This window comes from Sciurus vulgaris, assembly GCF_902686455.1.
Source record: "Sciurus vulgaris genome assembly, chromosome: 14".
Classification (NCBI taxonomy): domain Eukaryota; kingdom Metazoa; phylum Chordata; class Mammalia; order Rodentia; family Sciuridae; genus Sciurus; species Sciurus vulgaris.
In genome coordinates this window covers 57,053,814-57,079,743 of record NC_136475.1, presented here as the reverse complement: position 1 = coordinate 57,079,743, position 25,930 = coordinate 57,053,814, and the positions used below count along the sequence as shown (strand labels likewise).

The 25,930-nt window shown below is 35.4% G+C and overlaps 1 protein-coding gene across 36 annotated transcripts in view; it reads right to left on the bottom strand.

The window, feature by feature from the left end:
- Positions 1 to 913: 913 nt before the first annotated feature.
- Positions 914 to 25,930, bottom strand: part of NRXN1 (neurexin 1) — a 1,087,847-nt gene continuing 1,062,830 nt past the window's right edge. For all 36 annotated transcript variants that reach the window (XM_079110028.1, XM_079110037.1, XM_079110040.1 and 33 more), the window contains one exon: positions 914 to 4,115. In XM_079110028.1, the coding sequence (XP_078966154.1) occupies positions 3,808 to 4,115 (308 nt within the window). In that variant the 3' untranslated portion in view covers positions 914 to 3,807. The remainder of the gene's footprint in view (positions 4,116 to 25,930) is intronic.

The window sequence follows — 25,930 nt, the reverse complement described above, 5'->3', positions numbered from 1 at the left end:
TAATTTAGACATTAAGGAAATGTGAATATTTTTCCATATTACGTTTTAAAAATCATGAATTAATATTAAGAAGTAACATGTATCCATAGCACTATAGGAAACAAATGGACTGAACATTCATGTTTAAGCCTTTTGCCATTGAAAAATGAAAAACAAAAGGGCCAAACTAAAGTTTTTCTATTAAGAAAATCTGAACACACATTTCTGATGTGTTTGTTTCATTTATTCTTAGTTGTGGCAGGCAGTTCATATTACCCTTACCAACCTAAGAAGATGGTATTATTATACTTAATGGTCATATGAGAAAAGTGAGAATCAAAGAAATTAGGTAAATTGTAGTTTGTGAGTGACAGTGTTGGAATTAACCACAGATTCTTTTAACTTGGGTCCCATTGTATTTACAAAGAAAACCGTATTTATGAAATCAGCATCTTCATGAACCTGTTTTTCAACAAGTTCTGTGAGTCTGTGTGTTCAAGTAGAGCTGTTTAATGTATAGTTAATTTTTTTTTTAAAAGGAGTCGGTATTTTTCTCCTACTTGCTGCTTTACGATGGAATTTCTTTTCAAATGCAGAAGTCCTTATTCTACTTTATCGCAAAATAGAGTCTCATGTAATTTTTTTATTTTTTAATTTTTATTTGAAATGAGGTCTTGCTATTTTCCCAACCTGGTCAGACTTGTGATACTCCAATTTAGCTTCCAGGTAGCTGGGACTACAGGCATGTGCCACCATGCCCAGCTTGCCGCATGTAATTTTTTCAATCAATAAACCACAGTTGTATTAAGAAATATTTTATTAACAAAACAGTAAATTCCACTTGCTTAGCATTTCCAATAATGGATAAATTGGCCTTGCAACAGAAAAACAAAACAAAACAAACCCCTTAGATACCCAATCACACAAAGCACTAGAAGGGTAAGATCATGTGGTCTTTCTTTGATGTCGTAGGGATTGACCACCTCACACATTATTGTAGTAGTGTTTTTTTTTTTTAAAGGCAACATATTACATGGATAAAAAAGAAGCATACTCAATCAGAAAAGTTACAGTCTAGAGATGTAATCAAATTTATGCCAGGTAGTGTGAAATTCTCTACTAATTACAAACTATGCATGAACCCTGATACATTTGGTATGAAGATACTTGGATTTTATTCAAGTCTTTTTCTCTCCCTAACTCATGTTCCTCTCTTTTCTTTCTCCATTCAGGAAGAAAACTGCTAGATTTCAGGTAGACCGATAACATTAGAAATATTTTTACTGGCAATATGAGACTGCATCATTGCATGAAATTTTAAAATTTATTCTGGGAAGAAACATTGAAATTAATCCCAAACAGCATTATTCACAAATATACTGCTTAAAAATACCACTATTCAATTTATTTGCTATCACATTTTAGACTCTAGATGAAACTAGTACAAGTTCAATAGTTTAAATGTTAAAGCAACCATATTTTTTTAACCTTTAGCTGTAGATTAGTGGTTTTATATTCCCTTTCACTGGCTTTCCCTGAGTAAGACTGAAAGAGAGGGGGGGAAATAAAAGACTTGTGAATTCTTTAACCTGGCAAATTAAAAAGAGGTAAAACCTGAAACAGAAGGGATATTAAATTTTAGTTTTACCATCAACTTCCTGGGTCATAAAGAGCCTTTAAGACTCTTCTTACACAATTACTTGGCAACCATAGGTAGTGGTGATTTGCTATGAATTATTATATTTCTAAGGTACTGTATGTCTGAAAGTCAGGCCACTTATTGGCATTTTATATCAATTAAAATGTCACAAAGATGTTTTGCATTTTTTGCCCTTGCTGATTAAAGCTAATTGTAAAGGTATTCTTTCCTATGAAATCTAGAATCATTCTTCTAGGACATGTTCACATAATGTGACCAATTTTTACTGATGCATCTTCTTGCAATCTAATAATGCACTTCCTTTGCATTACTTTCTCATACTAATAATTTATTGCTATGAACATCATTGAAACAATATGCAAAACAAGTGTATAATCTATACTTTCCTACTACTTAATGTATGTTAAACTAAAACTATATTTAATGATATAGATGTAAAACCAGAAAAGTTAAAATTTAGTCAATAATCAACAGAGAACAATTTTAAATGGGTAGTAATACAGAATCAAAAATTATTGAAAATACTTTTTTAGTTGAGAAACTGTTTACTTTCCAAAAAGGTTTATCATGCACATCAGGTACAGAGAATGTATATATAGTAATTTATTGGAAACAAAGTTTTCAATTGCAGCAGCCAGAGTTAAGGTGTAGATTAACCAATTTTGCTTCTGTTACCTGCCCACATAATGATTCCTATTCATGCAGCAGTATACCAGTGATATTCTATTTGATTAGGGACTAAAATCTCCTTGGGTTTTCCTGGGAGCAATATCTCAAGGAAGCAAATCACTCCACTTGTCTTAATACCTTGGCACAGCTATCTCCCTTCCTGCTTTTCAATTTGTCAGTAAATATTTGTGACTATATGCATGTTTGGGTCTTCCATCGTATCTGATGGACTTCTTGTGGATTTGTGTGTGTGTGTGTGTGTGTGTGTGTGTGTAATTGGGAATGTGAATGTATGTGGAAATGTGAGTATTTTAGGGAGAAAAGTTTATAAGATACATATGTATATATTTTACCTTCTAATTCACACCTTTCATACAAATACTAAAACTTAATTGCAACAGAATGAAGGCTGTACATATAAGAAAAAAAGTAGCTGAGTCTTTTTATATACATTCATACATATCTTTCTTAGAATAAACACTACACTGCAATTTAAAAAAAAAAAAAAAGTGTGGCAATTTATAATGGTGGCAAAAAAAATCTGACTGAAATCATTGTTGCTCCGATGTCATAAAACTCCCTATACTTAGCAACACTTATAACATTGAGTTACCAAAAATGGCTGAAGAGCAGATATATTTTGCATTTTCTATACAACAGGCTATAAAACGTCACTTATCACAGTCCAGAAAGCACACAGAGATGGATTTTATATAAACATATGTAATAACATAGTAAGCGTGCATGAAAATTTCCCAATGATTGCATCTATGCCCTCTTGTTTTTATTTTGAAATTTGAGTGTGAAAATGTGCCTTATATTTCACATTTTTGAAAATAAGGCCTCCGTATTTTTTTTTCTCTTACAACCAGAAAGGGGCTTTTTGAATGTGTTCCTACACAAGTCTTCAAAAAAGCCAGCACTTTGTTTCAAATGCAAGTTCCAACCACTGCTCCAGTTGCACCAGGCGGCAAACTCTTAAAGGATTGCAGGTTGAGTCATTCAAAATGACAGTCTTCTCTGGCAATGGGACTAACTGACTTCTCAGGAAAGCGCTAGCACTTTGGCTAAATCCAGGATCATAGGTAGCTTCTTTTTTTGTGTGTTATGTTTTGTGTTGTTTTTGTGTTGTGCCTTGATTTTATAATACTCCTTTGCTTTATGAATGCGTGCGGTCATCACTGTCTTTTAGAAATGTTCCAGCAACATAAAGACAGGCAGAGTAAATGAAAACACTGCGGATGTTAGGGAATTTATTGGCCCCTGTTTTTTTTGTTTTTTTTTTTCTTTTTTTTTTTTTTTTTGTTTTGTTTTTTGAGAAACAAGAGCATGAGATACTTGTTTTTTTTTTTTTTTTTTAAAAACAGTCTTTCCTTCCTGATTGCATTCCCTGTCTTCTTTTGTATGTGCTTCATAAAAAGGAAAGTAAATAAGTTTATATTATGTCTCAGATAAAATGAAGACTATTTCTATACAAGTGTCCTTTTCAGATCTTGGGATCAGACGTAATACTCTTTATCCTTGTTTTTCTTATTTTTGTTGGCGCTTTTCGCACTGCTGGGTTGTTTCTCCTTTACTACAGCCCCATTAGACTGTGCTGAGTTACTGATGTAGTTTCGACTCTCATCTACATGGTATGAGCCTTCATCCCGGTTCCTGTACTTGTACATGGCATAGAGGAGAATGAGGATGCACAGAGCGGCTGCGGCTACTATCCCGACGACCATGCCGGTGGTGCTGCTGGACTCCCGAATCACTTCTGCTGAGCCTGGGTATGGCTCTCTCCCGCCTACTCGGGTGGGGTTGGCTGCAGGAAACAGGATGAGAACAAAGTGATCATTGAGTTTCCTGAATGTTAGAGAAAAATAGTATCATTTACCATCTATTTCAGTGCCTAATGGAATAGCACCAACTGCCTTAGGAAAATTATACTGCTGTTAATGGAGTAATCCTTGTTCATCATAGAACTAAAACCTAGGGACTCTCTCATCAACAGTGTCTTGTAAGCACAACCCCACATCAGCTCCAACTAGCTCTAAAGGACCATGTCGGTACTTTAGTTGAAAAGCCACAAATGTAACGTCAAATACAATCAGAACGACCCCATCCTATAATGTCAGAGGGAATCATTTTAAGAATGAAATTGATGTTGCTTCAGAATAGGACTAACTCTGGACTAAATCAGGACAGCTAAATATAGGACTATGTCAGAAATCCTATTGCCTGGTATTGTAATGAACATAGTATTAAATAATGAAATAATCCAGCCATTTAAAATAGTCTTTTAAAGTATAATTTTAGTCACCTCTTTATAAACCAAAACACCTAATTTTCTTTTCTACTGGAGATTCATTTGTTTATACAAGTATTTATGCATTCTGTTTATATAGTGGCAGTAGCTGAGTGATTTTTAAAGACTTTAGAGGAGAAAGGAAGAAGTATTCTTTATCAATGACTCCTAGATTGGTTTTTAGTCAAAACTCAGTACCTAAAAGATGAGAGAAGACTGGCTGGCCTAGTTTTATTCAATTGTCAAAACCTTCCTTCAAGTCTTCCCAGAGTATAAACAAGGCTCTTCCTGGACACAAGCAATGTATTACAAGGTGCCTAATATCTTCACCAAGGCCCAGGCAGGCTCTGACATTCATCACAGAAGGCGAAGAAAAGAGCTGGAATTCAAGAGGCAAAAGGGGGAGGAGTATAGGCAGCTATTTTTCTCTGTACACTACTTTTTTAACAATTAAAAAAAAGGAACTATAAAAAAATTCTATTTGTCTTTGACCCTAGCTAATTTTTCTCTATAGATTGTGCTTTCTGTTCTTCTCCCTTGTCCTATAGAAAAAGATTGTTTTTCAGAAGTAATGGGTTAAAACACCATGACTTTCAAAATATTATTTGTAAATTATGCACAATGAACTTAAGCAAAATCGCATATGTATAGATAGATCATGTATGTATACATTTGTGGTATGTATTTATGTGAACACACACACCAGGAGTTGAACAATTCAAGAAGATTAAAACCATGCACTTATTTTACTACTATTAAACATCACTTAGTAATTATCTTTAGTATGTCTATAAAAGTTCTGGTTTATTACTGGAAAACATTTACCAGAACACATAGCCTTAGACTACTTTGTAACTCCATTTTCAAACATCACTAAGATTTCTTCTGCCTAAATGTCGGATTCTTGCTGCCATTTTCTTTTCCTCCCCAAAACAAAGTCTTATAAATATAGCCACTTATAAGGCGAAAGCTCTCAGTCTCAAAGCAGCAATATGCTATGTACTGGAGCTATGAAATGTAGCAAGCAGGTGAAACGATTCCATGCCGATTATGTCACCGCTTGTTTTACCAAAGCCCATGAAACACTGCTGAATAAAAAGCCTTGGTGTTACTTCTGTGGCCAAGATAAGGAGACAAAGACTATAATCCACAGAATTTGATTGCAGGAAATTAATTTCCTCCCAAGAAGCATAGATCCTACTGCAGTACCTCTGTCACTACCTGACAAACCAAAGGCGGCACTCTCCTTTAAATACAGTCATCTCTGCCAAAGTGTGCCAATTAGCTCAGCTGCTAACTTTCCCTGAATGACAACTTTGTACTTGCAGCTTTTGGAGAGCATTCTTTGCTCAGACTGTGGCAAGAACTAAAAAGGGAATTTTACTTAAATGTTACCTAAATCATTTTTCCTCATCTGATGGAATATTTTCACTTGAAAGACATTTTCACAATCATCTCACCTTTGGCTGTCTGTCAGTAGGGAATAGGAGAGGGGGAATACAACACTAATCATTTAATGAAATGGAAGGATTAATCTTCTAAACTAAGTAACTACATGTCCAGTCAGAAATTACTGTCGTAAATGGACTATGTTATCCAAGAATATTAATTTTATCTCTCAACTACATCTGATATGATTTCAAAACAACTATGGATATAGTATACCAGTAACAGATGTGTGTTCAAACTAGAATGAAGCCACAATGATGAAAGCAAAACCTGAAATTCTTTAATTTTTCAACGTCAGCCAAAAAGTTGCTCAAGTCACATGGCCAAAGAAGAATCTCCATGTAGCACATATACAAAGATTCCAAATAGCATAAATCTTTTAAAGTAACATATGACCCCCCCAAAAAATCACTAAAATCTAAATAAATCTAAGGAAGAGATATATTATCATCCACCACTTACATAAAATTTAATAACAATAGGTACTAATGTAGATCTGTTTGGAATATGCAATTGCTTTCATACCTAATTGATTAATCCTTTTTTCTATTTATGCTTCAAATCTGAAGACTGATTAATAGTTCCCTTAACTTTTTAAGATCAAAGGTGTTTATGTGTTAATGGGACATCTCTACAAAACATATAACAACAGGCTAGAGAAATTTAAATATGTTTATGAATTATAAATGTGGTTTTACTCATCAATTGTCACTCATGCTTTATTGTGAGGATCGCTGAAAAATTTCTGAGGACGTTTCATCCTAATTTGAATGTAGAAAATAGTATAAAATGATGAATAAAGATCAATGTCTTCAACAATTTGTCCCAAATATATAAAAGAGAGATGCAACCATCTTTTAACCATTTAGGACAATGTGAAAAAAAAAGGGACTTACATTTTTTTAAAAAACATTTAAGTTTATTTAATAGATTTGCAAATTTTGCATTCTTTTTATAGTCCCTATTAAACAAAAATAAAACATTTTTATAATTAAAATAATCTGCAATAATCTACAATAATGCATCAATGGGCTGGGGATATAGCTCAGTTGGTAGAGTGCTTGCCTTACAAGCACAGGGCCCTGGGTTCAATCCCTAGCACCGCAAAAAAAAAAATAATAAATAAATAAATAAATAAATAAATAAATAAATAAATAAATAAATGCATCAAAGTTACTTTCATCTTTTCTCCCTTTCTTTGTCCCAGCATGTGATGAAAACATTTTAAATACGAGTGAAAGAAAGTGTAGGAGGAGGGACTGAAAGAATGAAACATGCAAATTAGCTTTAACTTCTGAATGGTTTGTAGACAAAACCCAGTTGATGTAGCAAGTTCATCATATTGGACCTGGAACACAAGTGGTCCCATCAGTAGCAAACTTAAGTAGAAATGATAGTAGACATTAAATAAGCTGAGACATTTAAGCAATTAGGTATGATTAGAGATGGACAAGTATTCAGCTTTGGTGGTGGAACACATTTCATATGAAGGCTACGTCACTAGTAGTAAAAAAGCAAATATGAGTATAAAATCTAAATATTTCAACCTACCTATATCCTGTTTCAAGAATCACATAGTAAAAATTCACATAAAAGCTATGAATTACACATAGTTTAAAAGAACACATTATTGTTCTTATCAAGTTTCCCCATGCAATCTTGACTATCCTCATTTAATGAAAAATGTCTATCATTATGTGCTCCGTGGTCAACTGGCATTGAGGGTAAACTGCCAAGTCTACTTGTAGGGAGAGCACATATGTCCACTTCCATAGCAATGGAAAGGCGCTTGACTTTTGTTGGCAGCTTAGACTAAATGAGTCAGGAGCTAATTGGTGGCACTAGCAAGGACAAAGAGCCCTGAGGAGGGTTATAACCTCTTTCATTTTCATATTCACTTCTCATACTCAGTCAAATGGTTACAGAAAACTTCCTGAGATTCCTGCACTCATAAATAGTGTTACCTTAAAGGACAAAATAAAAAGTAAGTTTTCATTTTCTCTCTCTCTTTCTCCCTCCCATTTCCCTCTCCTAATATTTGGCAAAATTTTATGCTGTCTAGAAGCTTTCCACGTGATCTACTTTGTTTCATGTAGATTTATGAAGCATTCTACATGATATTCTATGAATTTTCATGTTTCTCGTTGTCTAATTAATATTACTTAGGTAGGCATATGCTTTAAAGTGTTAGGACAGTTAAGGTATTTCCCATTATACCCTAAACTAATTTATTCCTATCAGATGATAATTCCTTGTGGAAATGCATAGAAATGTAAAAGACATAGTCTAGTGCTTTGTCATATCTTATAAAAAGAATAATAAGTGGAATTGTTGTTCTGCTTTGAAAAAATAAAGTGTTTAGTCTTTAAAATTTTAACTTATCCAAAAGAATTTAACTTATCCTTGAGTTTGCTTGAGCTAGTTATCTTATATTACCATAATATGGGTTAAAAAAAAAAAAAAAAACTCTTCTGATGTGTGTTCCTTATTTATGACAGTCTTTGCACTTGTATCTGTGTAAAGAGCATCATTTCCCCAAATACGATCTAATTACACAATGTCCCCAAGACAAACATATGTAAGAGACTCATCAGTGTGTTGTAGAGCAGAGTGCTGTTCGTGGCAGGCAGCATCTCCTTGCAGCTTCTCTGGTCCTCTGTCACCTCCTCCCCTTTCTCTTGACTACTCCCAGTTTTTACCCCTTTGAATCTCTTCCGTGCCTCTCTCAGCTCCTGAATTGTTCTTGAAGGTGGCCCTCAGAAATCATAGCTGGTGTTCCCCTACTCTCCGAGGTAAACAGAGAAGTTCAGGACAGCAGAGACAGGACTCTTCTCTCCAGGTTAATGCATTACTCAATAAGGCATTCAATAAACAATGAAATTATTGCCAAATTACTAATTTCAAATCACGATATAAAATAACTTACTGGTCAAAAAGTCTTAATGTGATTGTTTCACCAGAACTATCTTTGTATTTGATATTGGCATGATTTCCTTAAAATTTAACTTTCTAAATTTGTTTATAGGCAAAATCATATGCTTTATCAAAACAAATAACAATTGTTTACTAATTTAAAAATATTTGTTATGCAGATGGCTATTTGAGAAGCACATTAAGCCACTGAGTTTTGAATCACAGCCTGTGTGTTCAGTTTGCATTGTCTGATTGTATCTAGTCATATCTTAGGATATGCAAATAGGAATCTTCAAGCACCCAGTTACTTAGGAAGATGAGCACAGAAGTTCTACACCATGCATTTTGAAAGTAAAAATTTGAATATTAATGAATTTGTTTTAAAAGGTTTCACTTTGAAAAGGAAAGTGTTTGACATCCTTGGTTATTCTGAGATGGGAAACATAGAAATCAAATATTATTATTATTAAGGAATAAAATTGCTCTTGATTTATGTTTCTACAGATCCAGAGGAAAGGTGGTGTTTGAAGTAACTTTTCCTATGATGTAGAATGAGAGTTTGTGGGTGAAGGGATTCTATATTTCCACTGATGAGTTCACCAAGGCACAATCATGCCACCAGATATTCTTGATTATCACTCAAACTGTCACTTTTATGAAACTATTTTGAATACTTGAATGAGCTGTTCTTCCACTGGAATCTTATTACATTTATACCGTTTCCAAAGTTAGCTTTCAGGGTGAGATTGTGATTTCCATGCAATTTTCCAGGTTGGTTTATTTCTATCAAAGAAATAAATCCAACATATAAGGACATCAACTATGACCCTGTCAGATCAAGGGTGAAGAATGAGTGTTACTAAATACAAACAACAATGAAAATCAAGAATTTGAGCTTTAACAAAAAGAACTATAAGAAATTACTGGTCTTAAGAAATAACAGCAAGGGCTGGGGATGTGGCTTAGTAGTTGAGTATCCCTGAACTCAATGCCCAATACCAAAAAAAAAAAAAAAAAAAGGAAAGAAAGAAAGAAAGAAGAATGTGAGCCATATATTTCAGATCAGGAGGGGCATATACAGGATTATAAAATTACATAATGTTCTATATATTATTGTGCTAACTGGAGTAGTTGAGTGTCTTGTATTACAATGATCCATTTAAAAAACTACTGGCTAGATACACTTATTGAATTTTTTCCCATCAAATGTCTTTGAACAATTTTTCTAGTTGTATCATAGATTCAACTTAAAGAAATTGCTTCCAGATTTTTGTCACCACCCTACCTATGAAAAAAGAGTTGCCTAAAATGATCTCATTATATCAGAGTTCTATACTGTGTCTTAATAAGTGTGGAAGTTATTATAATTCTAGGCAATCCCTGAAAAGGGTTTCAGATTTACAGGAGAAGATTTGACATTTCCAAGTACTCAGTTTCATTAATACTGTGAAAAGAAAATTGGAATTGTAGGCTCCTGGGGTGTTTGTGAATTGAGATTAGCACAATTTTTTTCCTTCCATGCCCCCAAAACAAAGTTTATTATTTTTCCCATGTTTGTGCTTCAGGACAACATAGGCCAGAAGGAGCAGTTAGGTGAAATCACTGAAAAGAAGGTATGACTTTTTTTTAAAGTTGTTGATGGACCTTTGTTTTATTTATATGCAGTGCAGAGATTGAACCTAGTGCCTCACACATACTAACCAAGTGCTTTACTACTGAGCCACAACCCCAGTCCAAGAAGGCATGCTTAAATGCCACATTTGAGGGAGGGCAATGCCCAAGGATCTACACTGCATGCTCTGATTTTTACTTATGCTGTAGTTTTGTGAGAAAGGACAGATGCTGGATATTTCAGCTCCCTCTCATTCTCCCCTTTCACCAATTTCTCCCATGCCCTTCTCATCTTGAACTTTACTACTGCAGTCAAACAAGAATCTTGAGAGAGGACATGTTTGACAGATCTTAGCTCTTCCCCCATGAATTGGCAATTCAAAGAGCTTGGAAATCAATCAACCTTTGCCACCTGCTTCGTTGCTAGGTCTGACATTTTCCTCATCTGTTTTCCAAACCGACACTGCATTTGTCTGAAGGGAAGCTCAGGGGTTTAGGGGCCACCATTCTAACATGGAGAGGATCACTGTCTTCTCCAGAGACCTAAGTATCACATGGGAACGAATGCTAGGCACAGATGAACTTATGTGCCTACATGATAGAAAACAGGCTGCTGCCTCAACTGGCACCACATGGGAAGGAGAGGCCATGGCCAACTATGCCTTGTATAATTTGGGTGACACTGAAAATGAACAGAGAAACATACACGTTCTCCCTTGTCTCTGAGGGAAGCCATAGCATTATGCCATTTACAGAATCCTGTTCTTCAGTTATCCAGTGTGTCCATAGCTTAGTTGCTTTGCCTGCAGGTTCATTGAACTTTTTACGTGGTAAAAGCGTCCATCAGATTTTATAAGAACCCTGGAAAGCATCATAATGTTTACTAAAGTACAAGTGTGCCTACTGTTCTTGTGGCACTTCATTGTCTGCTCACAGCTACTACTCAAATGTATCTTCCATATTTTTCAAAATAAGTTATCAATAATAACAATATTGCTGTCCCTACATCCCACACATACCAAAGTTCTATCTCCATGGTTTGTTCATAGGGTCTTTTTCCTCCTTCTTGTCTAATTAGTATTTACCCCTCAAGACTTAGTTTAAGTGTTCCATCTTTTGTGAAGTTTTCTCTAGAATCTTCCCTCCTCCTGTCAATGAATATACAGTGAGCTATGGTTATGTTACAGGGACAGGATGGTATAGCATATAGTCAAGTGCACAGGACATATGCCCTCACAGACTGTGAAATATAGCAAGGTGAAGAGACGACAACAAAGAATCACACAGTTAAATATAAAGTAATGGCTGGGAGATGCATGATGGTGGAAAACTGGAGGCACCACACAGCAGTGGGATCGAGGCTTATGGTTGACACTAGGGAGTCAGAAGTGGGCAGGAGTGGCTACTAATAAGGAAGAACAAAATGTGGCATGACCATGAGGAAGGAAAGAGTTTAATTTTCAGAAACCAAACAAGAGCCAGAGTGGCTGCAGCATAGTGAGTTTAGAGGAAGAGCGAGAAGAAATTTGAAAGTGGATATGGAATTTATCACCCAGATTGTAGGCCATGGAATGAGGTCATATGTGAAAACATTGGCACATTTGACTCCATGAATAATAATTTTACAGAGGTATTACAACCAAAGTGAAAGTGCAGATGAGAAAGGAAGGGAAAAAATGTTTGTAATGCCATGACAGCCCAAGAGGAAATACCTCACAGAGCATACACCAATTGACATAGAAAAATACAAACAACCCAGTAGATGTATCTGTGCAAAATACACAGAGACACGATGTGAAGAGATGTGAATACTGCTAAGAATATGATTTTTTCATTTGTTTTTAGGAAGTAATCCAATAACCAGGACAAAATTAAAAGTGAATAAATTCACTATATATTACATCACCCATATTGGTATGTATTCTATGTTATAATAAAATCTTACTGAGATATTACATTTCTGTTATTTTTTCTTCTTTTTCAGACTTGATTATTAGTCCTTTGACAGTTTCCTGTGACTCTAATTCTCTTTCTTACCAATTTCTCTATCTTCCAAACTCTAATGAAAATTGAACAAAGTGTAGTTTCTTAACTGATTAGAGAAAAAGATTTTTGTAAGCTGATAAATGTGCAGGGGTAAAATGTGGTGAATGTTACCCTCTAAGAAAGTGTGAGAGATCTTCGACTTCAAATTTTTAGCAAAGGTGACTAGGGAGTGGGCGAAACACTGGTGATAATATTTTAGATTCTTTATAAAATATTTTTACTTCAATACTTCCCTAACTCCCACCCTACCCTCCGTGATCTCTTACATAAAAGAGGTAATTATGTTATTTATATTATTAAACTAGAAGTTACTTCTCCTGTGCTCGAGAACTGGAATCAATATGTATTAATGCAAATATCGTTATCTGTTTTCTCTATTCTTCCAAATAATCTACTGCTGGATCCCAATGACTAAAGTCACTAAATTATTTCAGGTGAACCAGGTCAACAGTCTTCAGTTTTCATTTGGGTTCCTCATTTATATCAACATATCTGACATCCACAGGGCTACAAATGTTTGATAGTAAACTTTGAGCTCTTTTTATCAATTCAAGAGAGTAGTCACGGAAGTTTCTAGGGTACTTTTCAGTCCTGTTGCTAAAGGAATGAGTTAAGAAGGGTCTTTCATCAGTCAAGTCAAACTTTCCATAATTGTCAGGCAGAAGAAAAATCATATAGGCAAGAGCTGAGAAAATCAGTTTCCAGGCTAGGGAGTCCAGAGAGTCTGTATGTGTTTTTCATCAAAATGTATTACATTTCAGAAAATGCAAGAAGAGCTATATATGGAAATGTAGATGATACTCTTTATTACTTATTTTTACTCAACTTTGCTTCTTGATAGCAAAATAGGCTTACCTTCCTGGGAGCTCATCAACTACAACAGCCAGAAACACTTAGACCTAGAAATCATTTTTTCTCAAGACATTTCACTTTCATACAAGTAGAAAAATTTGAACACTTTGTCTTATACAAAAACAGGGGATGCACTTCAAGGAAACCTCATGGCTTAGAATCAGGAATTTTGGGAGAACCTGGTTTATAGTAAGATAAAATTATACCATGTTATAGCTAGAGTAATGTGTGCTATGTGTGTATACAAGCATGTATGTGTGTATGTACCAGCAAATACAAAAGAACCTCTTTACTTCTCTCACTGAGTTGCTAAAGTTGTCTTTTTCCCCTCTCACTTCATGAATTTGTAGGTATGGATAGATTTCTGACAATTTCTACAGAAGATTTCACAATACCTTGGGATTAACTTAAATATATTGCATTAGCAAAATCCTCTTTCTTTACTTCCTCCCAGAAATAACATGGACTTTAGTTTATTAGATATTTCTAACATTACTTACCAACTGCTGCTCAATACAGCTATGTGATTTCTGACTCACTGCAATGCGTACATTTCTTTTCTTATTTTACTAAGTTAACAACCTTTGCTTTTACTAATTATATTATATGATAGGCTCTGGGTTGAGAGCAATACACACCTTATCAAGTTTATTACTCAAATACCACAGTTAGGTGGTATAGGTATTCTCATTACTTTACAGGAAAGGAAACTGAGTCTCAAAGTAGTTAGGTTATTTAGGCTTCTAGTGGCACAGATAAAATTTAAACCCAGATCTATCTACAGCTATTTGAGTTTCATACATTCCATGTATCTACATTTATGACTGCAGAGTATTATTATTATTATTATTGGAATTTCCTATTTTATCCCAACGGGAAAGAAGTTAACACTTTAGGCTTCTTTTCTAAGCAGCTGTGCATTTCTGCCCCTTCAAGTTACATTCCACTTCACCTCTTACCATTTATCTGTCCTTTGCTATAGGAGTTTGCACTCCCACTGAATCTTAGAAAAGCAGTACAGAGAGGAAAAAAGAATATGGGATTGACACTAGATTCTTGTCCAGGCACTGCACCTAACTTGCTGAGTGACAGTTGGCAATTCCTTACCCTTTGTTAGCATTTCTTCATCAAAAACTCGATGGTAACATTTATATTATTTATCTCCTAGGGTCACTGGGAGGATCAGGTCAGATTGGACAATAAATACGCAAGTGCTCTGAAAGGATAAAGGTCTTTATAAAAACCTCCACAATGATGGTCTGATTACTTTCCCTGTGTCTTTCACACAAAAGGTACTGAATCTGCAGTTGTCATTAGACAATTCTGTAACACATAATGCATACCATGGCTTGGTCAGCTGTGGCAGGGACTTTCAAGGACATTATCTCTGTGGGGGTAAGTATATTTGAGGGCTTCCCTTTCATGAATGGAAGTCTTGTGAGTTGAGGTGGCAGAAAGGACCATTTACAACGCAGGGCATGCTGTTCTAGGCCATTAATTGCGGTGCTGCATGTGAAGTGTTTCTGTTTATCTGTGAAACATTCTGTCTTTAATGGATCAGTGCTTTCTGGCTTCTATGGTTGGAGTGAATTAAATTTCTCCCTCTTTCAAATTTTTATTATGATAGTTTATGTTTTTATATGTCATGAAATCAATCATCTAAGACTATTCTTTGGTAATAGCTGATGATATGGTTTATTATCTTGGAAGTAATAACTCTTATGGTTAGGTTTTAGAGTTTCTAAAATTGTTAAGTCAATTCTTTTTCCCTTCCTTCCCTGCTCTGAAATTTCATGGTGTGCTCTGGATGAAGCCCAGGGTGGAGTTCCTACTGCACTGTTTTCAATGGGGCAGTTTTCCTGATTTAAAACTGGATCTATTCATTTTGGGTTATCATCTTTATATTCCTGTCATGAAGATATTGCCATCTCAATTTTCTTTTGTAAAAGGGAAAAGATGATATTCTATTTGGTGCAAGTGCAAAGTGCGATAGCTAAGGTGAAAGACGATACAGCTTCTCCTCTGAGCCCATTAGAGGGAAGGCTGTCACGCCTAGAATTAGGAATATGGAAGACAAGACATCCATCATGGGGTGGGGCTATTGCATGGGTAGTTATGTCCAGTAAGTCATGCTGCCCAGAGTGTTCCTGAGTGCCGTGACAGAAAGGGTAAGGGGATTATCAGAGCAAGTGGGACAGCTGATCATTCCTTGCCTGAAATGCTTGGTGGGGCAGAGCCCTCAGTTTGTTTCTACCAGAAAAAAGAATAGCAAATACACATGCTTCCCCCCACCATAGCAACTGAAATATAAGCAGCTTAAGTCACTGTTCCTGTCTCACTAAGTACACAGTGGTTACTGAGAAAAATTTTATACTGACAGAAATTCACAGTACTTTGTAAAAACATTATAGATGCTAAGGTGCCAATGACTAATATTTCCCTTCTTTATTTCAATTTCTTTTATGGTTTATTCCTTAGCTTAGAACTAATGAAAATCTCATTTACATTATCAAAGTTTCCATGTGGCAGACTGTATGCTAAGTGCACTTCAGGATTCCTCTCATTTTATCAGCACCACAATGGCATGAGGATTGGACATGATTCATGTCATTTTGCATATGCAAAAATTCAGACATACAGAGGTTCTGACTGCACAGCAGGGGAATGAGCTTGGATTTGAACTCAGTCACCCTGGCTTCCCAAGTTTACTCAATGGAACAAAAAGACTACAGTGGGCTCATACATGTGGCTCCTCTTTCTCCTAGGTTTGTTTATTTCTTTGGTTTATGTGGCTCTGGTGGTACTGGCAACTCTAACGTATCATATTTTTAACCTGGAAAAAATAATAAAGGATTCTTGCCTTTCTTATTTTATAGTGCCAAGCTTCTTATAACAGCCTGTGGATGAGTTAGGAGCTACTAATGATGACAGTGATCTCATCAAGGAGTCAGTGAGTTGAGATGAGACCTGGGGGCTAAAGCCAAATGTAGCATTTGCTGTTCCTTGGGGCACATATGGTAACAATGAAAGCATATTGGTTCTTTGTGGAGGCAGCGTGCCCTGTGGAGTGGAACACAGAATATGCTGCCTTACCTCTGATAGCATCCGAGGAAATGTAATTAATAAGGTAGAAAGAAAACTCCACAGGAACCAATTTCATTATCAAAACAGGTATTTGACACGACTTGCAACAGAATGGGACTTCATTCTTTTTGGATTTTAGGTTTTAATAAAAGATAGACTTACCCTATATTTTTCAGAACCTATACTACATTTCTCCTTTCAAGGTTGGTGAATATTTTAGAGCATGAAAAAGTATCCCATTGTCTCCCTCCAAAGCACAACAGGACGTGTGTCACATTTTAGAAAGGCTTTTATGGTACTTTTAGCATTTTCTAATGAAGATATAATGTGAAACATGTTATTAATGCTTTAAGACTGGACTCATACAGGCTGCTTATAAATTTAATCTGTACTCACTACTGAACAGGTTTTTCTGTGACTGTAAGAGAGTTCTGGATTAGCTTCCATCTATTTTTTAAACATTCAAATAAATGTGTACTCTAACTCAGCAAACTCACATGATAATTATTATAATAAGATATTTTAATAAAGCCCACTCTCTCTAACACTAAAAGGGGCTGTGCTCATCGTTCACTCATATCAAACCTGCATGTGTTATGAGGAACCAGCACAGAATAATTCATACACTGGAATAAAACTTATGCTGGTAGCAGCAACTTCTCTACCTATTATGAGGTTCATCATGCTTATTGTTAAACCTGAGTATGTGCCTGACACTCTGCCAAGCACTGTGTATGCATATTCTTTTTTTCAATCTCATAGTAACCACATTCTTTTCACTTTACCAGCTAAGAAATTGAGCATTAAAAATGTTAAATAGCTTCCCCATGACCAGGAAAGAATTGCCTCTCAAACCAGTTCTATTTCAGACCTGGTCATAACTAGTATTCACATCCTGTTTTGTACTCCAATTACTACAAAGTGTTGTTAAAAACTTTCCTAAAGTGTAATGGAAATCCATCCATCCCATTATATTGTACAAAAGAAATCCAAAAAGCACATTAGGTTCAAAATAGTTCAGGTTAAATAAAATTTGCTATATTTTGAAAAAAAAAAAAAAAAAAAGTTATTCTGTTTGTTCTTTTGTTTTCTGCTATTCTCCCAGTTGGAACTGATTTTGGTGGATGAAAACTGGTTGCTGGGAAATTTGACCTCAGGCTGACCTAACTGGAGATAGACCTTCTTCCTGTTTCTAGGTTTCTAGTCTTCCCTTAGAGCATTTGTACTTCCAAATTCTTCCTCTGTTCTTTTGATATATAAATATTTTTAAAACTTCTTTCCAGTGTTATAAACCAAGACAATAGATATGATATATATATGTGTACATGTAAATTTACACATATAAATATATATGATATGTGTGTATATATAATATATATACATGCACATACATATATGTACACACATATATATATTTACATATATCATGTATACATGTTTATATATGTAAATTTTATCCTCCAGTATGTTACATCATACATAATATATATGTACATATATATAGTTTATATATATAATATGCTATATATCACACACGTGCATACACACACAAACATATATATATATAAATCTATATATATGATGTAACACACTGGATTGGGAATTTTATTTTTATAAATATATTTATAAAGTTCCCAAATCAGTATGTTACATCCTAAAAGTCAGCTTCTGCATCACTGACCAAATTCCAGATATCCATCCTGAATGAGGAGCTGGGATCTTGGAACTGACTCTGACCTATTACTCAGGATATGCTCTCATGTTCCCAAATATGGAACACTTATTAGTGCTGTTTTTCTGACTGCAGTTCAAAATCATTCTTTTTATAGCAATGTGTTGGCTATTATGGGCTAATGAAACTAACTTTTAAATAACTACATAATAAGTACCCCAAAATTAAATATAGAACAAAATTATCTTCTAGTTGGGTTCTAAAAAAATATGATCTAATAAGTGATATATTCCTTTAAATGATTGAGATTACTTATTTAATGAAAAGATGCACCTTGTTCAATATACATATCTTTATTCCTAATGTGGTTAATGGGATCATTCAATAGAAATCCTTTGATCTTTTCTCAAAATAGCACAGTGGAAAACCACTCAAAATTGCATGGTAATTGCAGTAAATTTACCCTAATGAAGAGTAATACATGTAAGGGAACTTTTACCATCAAATTTAAATTCATGAAATGGAATTACTTAAATGAACATCTTAAAAATTGATCCTATAGTTGTGAGGTACCTGAATTTTAGAGAAATAACTTTCTACATTCCAAGAAATTAAAAGCCCACCTTTTCTAAAGTATACAGCCTACTAGCTCTCTCATTTACACTAAGTAAATTAATCTCTCTGAATCTTCTTAACTATGAAGATAATTTATAATTTTGGAAAATAGTGAAATAGAATACTGCTTGTAAAGAGCAAACAACGGCAGTGAGCAGGACTAAATCCTCCCTAACTTCAAGTCTTTCAGGTGATGGATTGCTACCCATGATCTGAACCCTGGTCAATGTGATGTAACAATGCACAATCTGCAGCCGTCTTCAGTTGCTGGCCCCATCTCTCCATCTCCTCTGACTCAGCTAATGTTTATAAGGTGCCCCCCAAAATGGATGATCCCTCCCTCTCTTTTCCTGCAACTAACCAGATATTTTATTGTTCCACTGAGCTTTTCTTTTCCTAGTTTGACACAAAGTTTAATTGATCTGAAAGGGGCCCACTCTCTTATTAGCTACCTTCCCCCATATAAGTGCAAAAAAGAATTGACACTTTACTCTTAGCATTGTAAATCTAAGAGGAAATTGTCTTCCCTGAATAGGGCCCCCAGGAAACAGGAAACCAAACCTGTTCTTTACAACAAATAACAAATTGGAGTTATTCATTAGGAAGCTCTTGCACCAAAGAGGGTCATTATTTTCACTTAAGATTTTGAATATCAACATAAAAATCACCCCTTCCAAACTTCTCTAAGGGTTTTGAGAAAGGCTTCCACTTAGAAGAAGGCCCCAAAGAAAGACACACTGATGTGTGTGATTAAAGGCATCTGGGAACTCAAGTGGTTTTGATTGCCATTTTGTGAATTTACTAAGTGAATCTAAAATGCAAGGTTTCAAAGCAATCTGTTCTACAAAGACTTATGTTCATGCAAATAAAAAGGAATCTTGGAATATATATATATATATTTCTGAAACACAAATAATAACAGGAAACACTCATATAACAGTTATTCTAAGCAAGGTATTGTTCTTCAACATGCCTTCCATATGTTGATCCATTTCATTCCAACAACCACACCTCTTGGCAGAGGGAAAAGCACAAAAGGTGTAAGTGTTTTTGACGCAAAGTGTGGAGAAAAGGTCATTCATCTGTCAGGTGTGCAGGCAGCTCACACCAGGAGTTTTAGGACAGTGACCTGGAGGTTGCTTGCTTTCTATCTGTGACTAAGAGTTGGGGTTCAGTTAGCTCTCCTAAATTGCAGAGCCACCCTTTCATAACCTAAAACACTGCTTGTACGAATGTGCAGTTATCATGCAAGGCGAAACTGCAGGACAGTGCAGCTAGAATCAAACATAATTGAGTTCCATGTGTTCCCACCAGGGGGTTGTCCCTGATCTAGTTTCAACATGTACAGTTCCCATCAGGAGGCCTGAGTGGTTTTATCAGTTGCCCACCCAATTTTCAGCCAGGAAAAGAAACAGCATTACATAAAGAGTAAAAATAGCTGAATATTATTTTTATATGACTGAAGTTGGGAAAAAAGGAAAGCTGTCATTTATGTTCTACCTTATGCCAAACACTGCAATAAGTGCCTTAAGTATATTCATTCTAATTCTTGCAACACCTCTGAAAATAAGTGATATTTTGATGTCATAGGTGAGGAACCAGAAAACCAGAAAGAATAACTAAGATGGCATCTAGAGTAGAATAAAGAAAAATCCCTTGTTAGAATCCAACTCAAGGTATAAATTCCGTTTTTACCTCTTTGTTAGCACGCAGTGGATGTACACCAGGACTCAATAATACTTATCAATGATGAGACTGATGACTAAATGCACAGCTCCCCTCTTTGTTAAGAGTCCTGGGTGGAAGGTAACTCAAAATTATCAAAAATTTAATAAAAGGTGTAACTTATAAATACTCAAGATAATCCTGGATCTTTTGTTGTTTGTTTGTTCTATTAACAGTCTTAGGAAGGCATCTAAATAATGAACATTTGCAGAGGAAAAACTATTTCTGAAGGTGGGGAGGGTCCAAGAGATTAGAAAACATTCATGTGTAAATCCTCATGGAAGGTGAAGTACCTAGAAGACTGGGTGATTCACTTATTAAGGTAACTGTGCATCTCTTTAGGAAAAATCTGCTTTCACTTGCTGAAGGAATCACAAATGTACATAGCAGACGTGCATTTCTCACATGTCTCAATATGTTACTTTTCTAAAAAGTCAGTTTCCCAGGAATTTGACCTGCTGATATCTGAAATGCTTTCCTCAAGATACATCCAGTGGCATTCAAGCCTAATAAAATCAGCAATTATAATATTGATAATATTATTTTATATTTGTATTCAGACAACTAGTAAGCAGGAATAGATTTAAGAAACAACAGTTCATTCACAAAGAAAGACCCGTAGGAGGGGCATCCTAATGTGAAACAATATTCGTATTCAAACGGAATAAAAAATAAACACACATTCCTAAATGATAGGTGGAAAATAGGAAAGTCATAAAAATAAGACCTGGAGAGATAAATTCACAAGTCAAGCTTGCAGTGATTGAGTACACCATGTAAAAGAATCTGAAGTTCTTGCTTTAATAGGAATGGATGAGTTAAAAACTAAAGAGCGAGGAAGGAAATGCTAAAGGAGAGGATAAGAAGTTATACCAGGCTTGGTCTGAGAGTATTAAGGTAGCTGTCATTAGATGGAGTCAGGAAGTTTGTCTTGTGTTTTGGGTAAAAGACTTTGGTGCAATAGAAAAGAATTACACTTCCAGAACAAGTCCCCATGGAGGGAGCAAACAAACAGGGTTCCTCCTTCATGGAATGTACCTTTCGGTGGGGGTTGCAAGCTATACATTAGTGAACCAGGGACAGGTAAGTAAACAGGATGATTTCAGGCACTGAGAGATGTGGTAAAGAAGAAAGGGAAGCAAAATCATCTGAAGCGTGGATACTGCAAGCTCCTACTCACCTTCCATTGTGTTATGATATCTAACAAAGCAGAAAAAGCCAGGGGAAAGAAGAGGAGTAGAGGAAGACAAAGGGATTCTGTCTGTCTCCTCTGCTCTTCATAACTACCTTTTTCCTATCCACAGAAGAGAGCTACAACATGTGCAGTGCTCCTGGGTTGTGTTTGAGGAGCATAGTATCAGATTTTAGATTAAACTGCTAAATATAAGAGACATTAGAATAAATTTTCCTATTAAACCTGAGAAAGGATACAAGATCTTATACTATTGTATGTATCATAGACATCATAGATTATAAGGGGCCAGCTGTAATCCTCCTAAGAAAATCATCACAGAACCACAGAGAAAATATAAAAACTGCTCTGAAAATAAAGTCACATTGTTTTGGAGAATGCGGTATCCAGTTCAAAACTGATTTTACCAGACGGAGAACTGAATGCACACAGTGCAAGTAAAAGTACTGTCACAAATACATAAAAATCAGTGTAGATACTGCAAATGACCCACTATATCCTCTAGCACTCACCATGGACAAGAGTACAGCGTTCCAGCTACAAACACTTGCAACCCTTTGCTTGAGAACCTTCTCCAGAACTCAGGGCCTACTCTACCAGGTTGCAAAGTCACACAAAGTACTTTGGAGATAATAATCACTCCTACCTTCTTGCTCTTTAGTAGCCTATTACCAAAAACTGATGGGAAGTGATGGATAAACATCCCAATTTCTTTGGTCCTCAGGTGGAACAATTCTGAAGCATGTTCTATTGTCTCCTATAGTTCCTCACATAGTATTGCCCATAGCAGTAAACTATTATGAAATCAACTTTAACCGGCATCTTTAACTTCCCTAAATCACTTACCCACTCTCCTTCCAGTGCTTCTTGAAATCACGACTCTGAAGAACATTCTGATATTAAGAAAGTTTTTTGGATGAAAAGTCAATTATGTGTGTTAGCATTCTTTCACTGTGTCAAAATACCTGAGAAAATCAACTTAATAAGGAAAAGGGCTTATTCTGCCTTGTGTTTCAGGAGTTTCCATGGTTGCTTGGTCCTGCTGCTTTAGGCCTGTGGTGAAACAATACATCTTGGTGGAAGCATGGCCTAGGAAGCTGCTCCTCTTATGGTAGCCAAGAAGCAAGAGACAGAGAAGGAGCCAGAGTCACCACATCTCCTCCAAAGGTATGCCCTCAGTGACCCAACTTCTTTCCACAAGGCCCTCCTTCCTGAAGTTCCACCACCTCCCATTTGCTCCAAATACTAGCAATGATGCCTTTAGTCCATGGGCCTTTGAGAGATCCAAACTGCAGCAAGATGACCTGCTGAAGATGATACAAAATAACAGAGTGCACATTGGAGATTCTGGAATGAGTGAAGAAGACCAGGAGTCACACTCTTATGATTTTAACTGGTCGCTTCTAGTTAGTCCTTTGAGGAATAGAGGACAGGTTATAATTGATATTCAAGGTAGGTAAAGAGTAAATGATTTCAAGAGACATTAGAATAAATTTTCCTATTAAACCCCAGCACTGATGGCTACTTAATCTGAAGTAAAGAAATTGCTACTGTTGCCAGGCAGTTGTGCACACCTGTAATCCCAGTCGCTTGGGAGACTGAGGCAGGAGGATTGCAAGTTCAAAGCTAGCCTCAGCAATTTAGCAAAACCCTACACAACTTAGAGACCCTTGTCTCAAAATAAAAATTAATAAAACGTATGGTGATATGGCTCAGTGGTTGAGCACTCTGGGGTTCAAGGAAGAAAGGAAGGAAGGAAGAAAGAAAGAAGGAAAGAAAGAAAAAGAATGAACTACTGTTACATGCAGTGTGACTGAATTACACAGTGAACATTTTGGACAAACAAGTTAAAGTCATGCACTCTTAAGACTTTTTAAAGCTAGTTTGAAGTAACTCAGTGGTATAACATGTGAAGTCCTGGATTCAGACCTTACAGATTAATAGAGTAAATTCTTCATGTAATAGATTTAATTGGGGCAGTGTGGATCAGCCATTCTTGTGTGTATGTTTGTTTGTACATGTGTGTTGGTGTGAACTGAACCCAGGTCTTTGTGCATGCTAGCCAAGCTCTCTGCCACTGAGCTATACCTGCAGCTCTGGATTAGCTGATCTTAATAACTTTTATCTCATATCTTTAATATCTTTTCTTATTCTTACTTCAAAATTTAAATGCAAGTATGTGGTATGGTGTTTCTATTAGAAAATATTAAAAGGCAATATATGATGTATCAAGGTGCATTCAACTGTCATGTATAACTAATTAAAACAAATTTTTAAAAAAGAAAAAAAAAGATTGCATCTTGAAAGGCTTATCTGTCCATTCAAGACCAGTTACATTGCAGACAACTTAAATGTGAACATGGCAGTCATACTGGTTATTTCTAACATTATTAGGGAGCAGATGTGATACCTGTAGAGGAAGCATTACTCTGCCCTGAATTCAAAAGAAATACTCAAGGGCTATTTTAAATTCTACAATGATAAGCTAGAAGTCAAAATCAGAATTATTTTAAAAATAGGTGCTTTATGACCACATTATAAAAGTGGTAATAACTAATAAGCAGCATTTCTAACCAAGCCAATTCCCTTTCTCATTAGATTCACTGATTGATTAAGAGTAACTTATTCTATATTCTGATTTCAAGGTAAATGATTTTTTTATATATATAATCTTCTGATAAATGAGACATACACTGAGTGAATCCTCATTCAAAGATTATTGGCAAGTTAACATATTATTCTAGCCAGTTCATGTGTATAATGCCTGTCATTTTGGACAGGATAACTGTTTGGGGGTAGTTGTTCGGTGTACTTAAAATTGTTTAATAGCATCCTTGATTTTTATCCAGAAGATATCAATAGCTCTCTCCACTCAAAACATAACAACCAAAACTCTGTCCAGACATTACCAAAAGCCCCCTGGGAAGAAAAGTGCCTGCAGTTGAAAAACATTGTTATGGAAAGGTCTTTTTATATTTTTAGGAAGCAAGATATCTGAGATATCCCTCACACATCTTTCCTAGAAGATGTATTTTCATCTAAACATATGTAACATTTGGTAATAATGAATATTAGGACATCGTGTGAAAGAACCAAGACATACATTTCTCTCAAATGGTCAGGATTCAAATTCAATGCAATAAAATTTCTTATGGTTAGATGTAAAAAATTCTACATTTAGTTCAAATAATAAATTCCACATGTCCAAGTTAAAGGAGACTTGTCTTGGAAAATCAGATGATTTAGTTGATTGAATATAATTCAAACAAGTATATATGCTTTTAAAAAGCAATGAAATCTTTAGTGCCATTATCAGCGAGAAACAAGTTCATATAAGGAAGGTGAAAAACCCATTGTAGCTATTCATCAAGGGGTGGCCAGTCTGTATCACATTTTGAGGAGAACAAAGATTCAAGAGGATGTTACTCAGATTATGAAGAAACAAGAATCCACATAATTTGAGTCATGGCCAAGAGAAACCAGAGTGTCATGTGGAAGACAGGGAATAATCTATTTTGCACGAATAAAGTTAGAACCACTGAGTGGAAATAACAGAGTCAGATCTAAGGACCCACAATGAACCTGCAGTGAGGTACACTGCCTTACAATGAAGCGACTGTTTTACTAGCCATGGCTGGATATACTTCTGGGACATTGTAAAAATATCATTTCTATCGAGAAACTGCCTCATATACTTTTGCTTTACCTATTAAAGAGGTGAGCTTTAATTTTTATCTTTTAATAAAATACCTTTAACGATTCAAAGCCAAGTTCACTGTTTTTTAATACTCACAATCCTATTAATTTTCATAATCTCATTTTAAAGCTGAATAGACTTTGGATGATTGAGTCAGATTACCCAAGGTCCCAGAACTAGTCATTTTCAAACCAAGGATTTAGGCTCAGTTTCCTCTAAATTTATGTTTTTGAGAGATTAGAATTGAGATTATTGATGTAACTGAAAAGGACATTGTTCTAAACATCTGAACTACTGCAGGCAAGAAGCGTTCAATAAAACTTGTTTTATTTATTGCTATTTTTATTGAAGGAGAGATAGTGTGGCTGAGTATTCTTTTTTTCCCTTTGAGGTGTTATTGTGTACTGTTAAGCAAGGTTGCTTTGTGGAACTTCACAAACCATTACAAAGTTTTTAACAGGTGTGGAATTCAGATG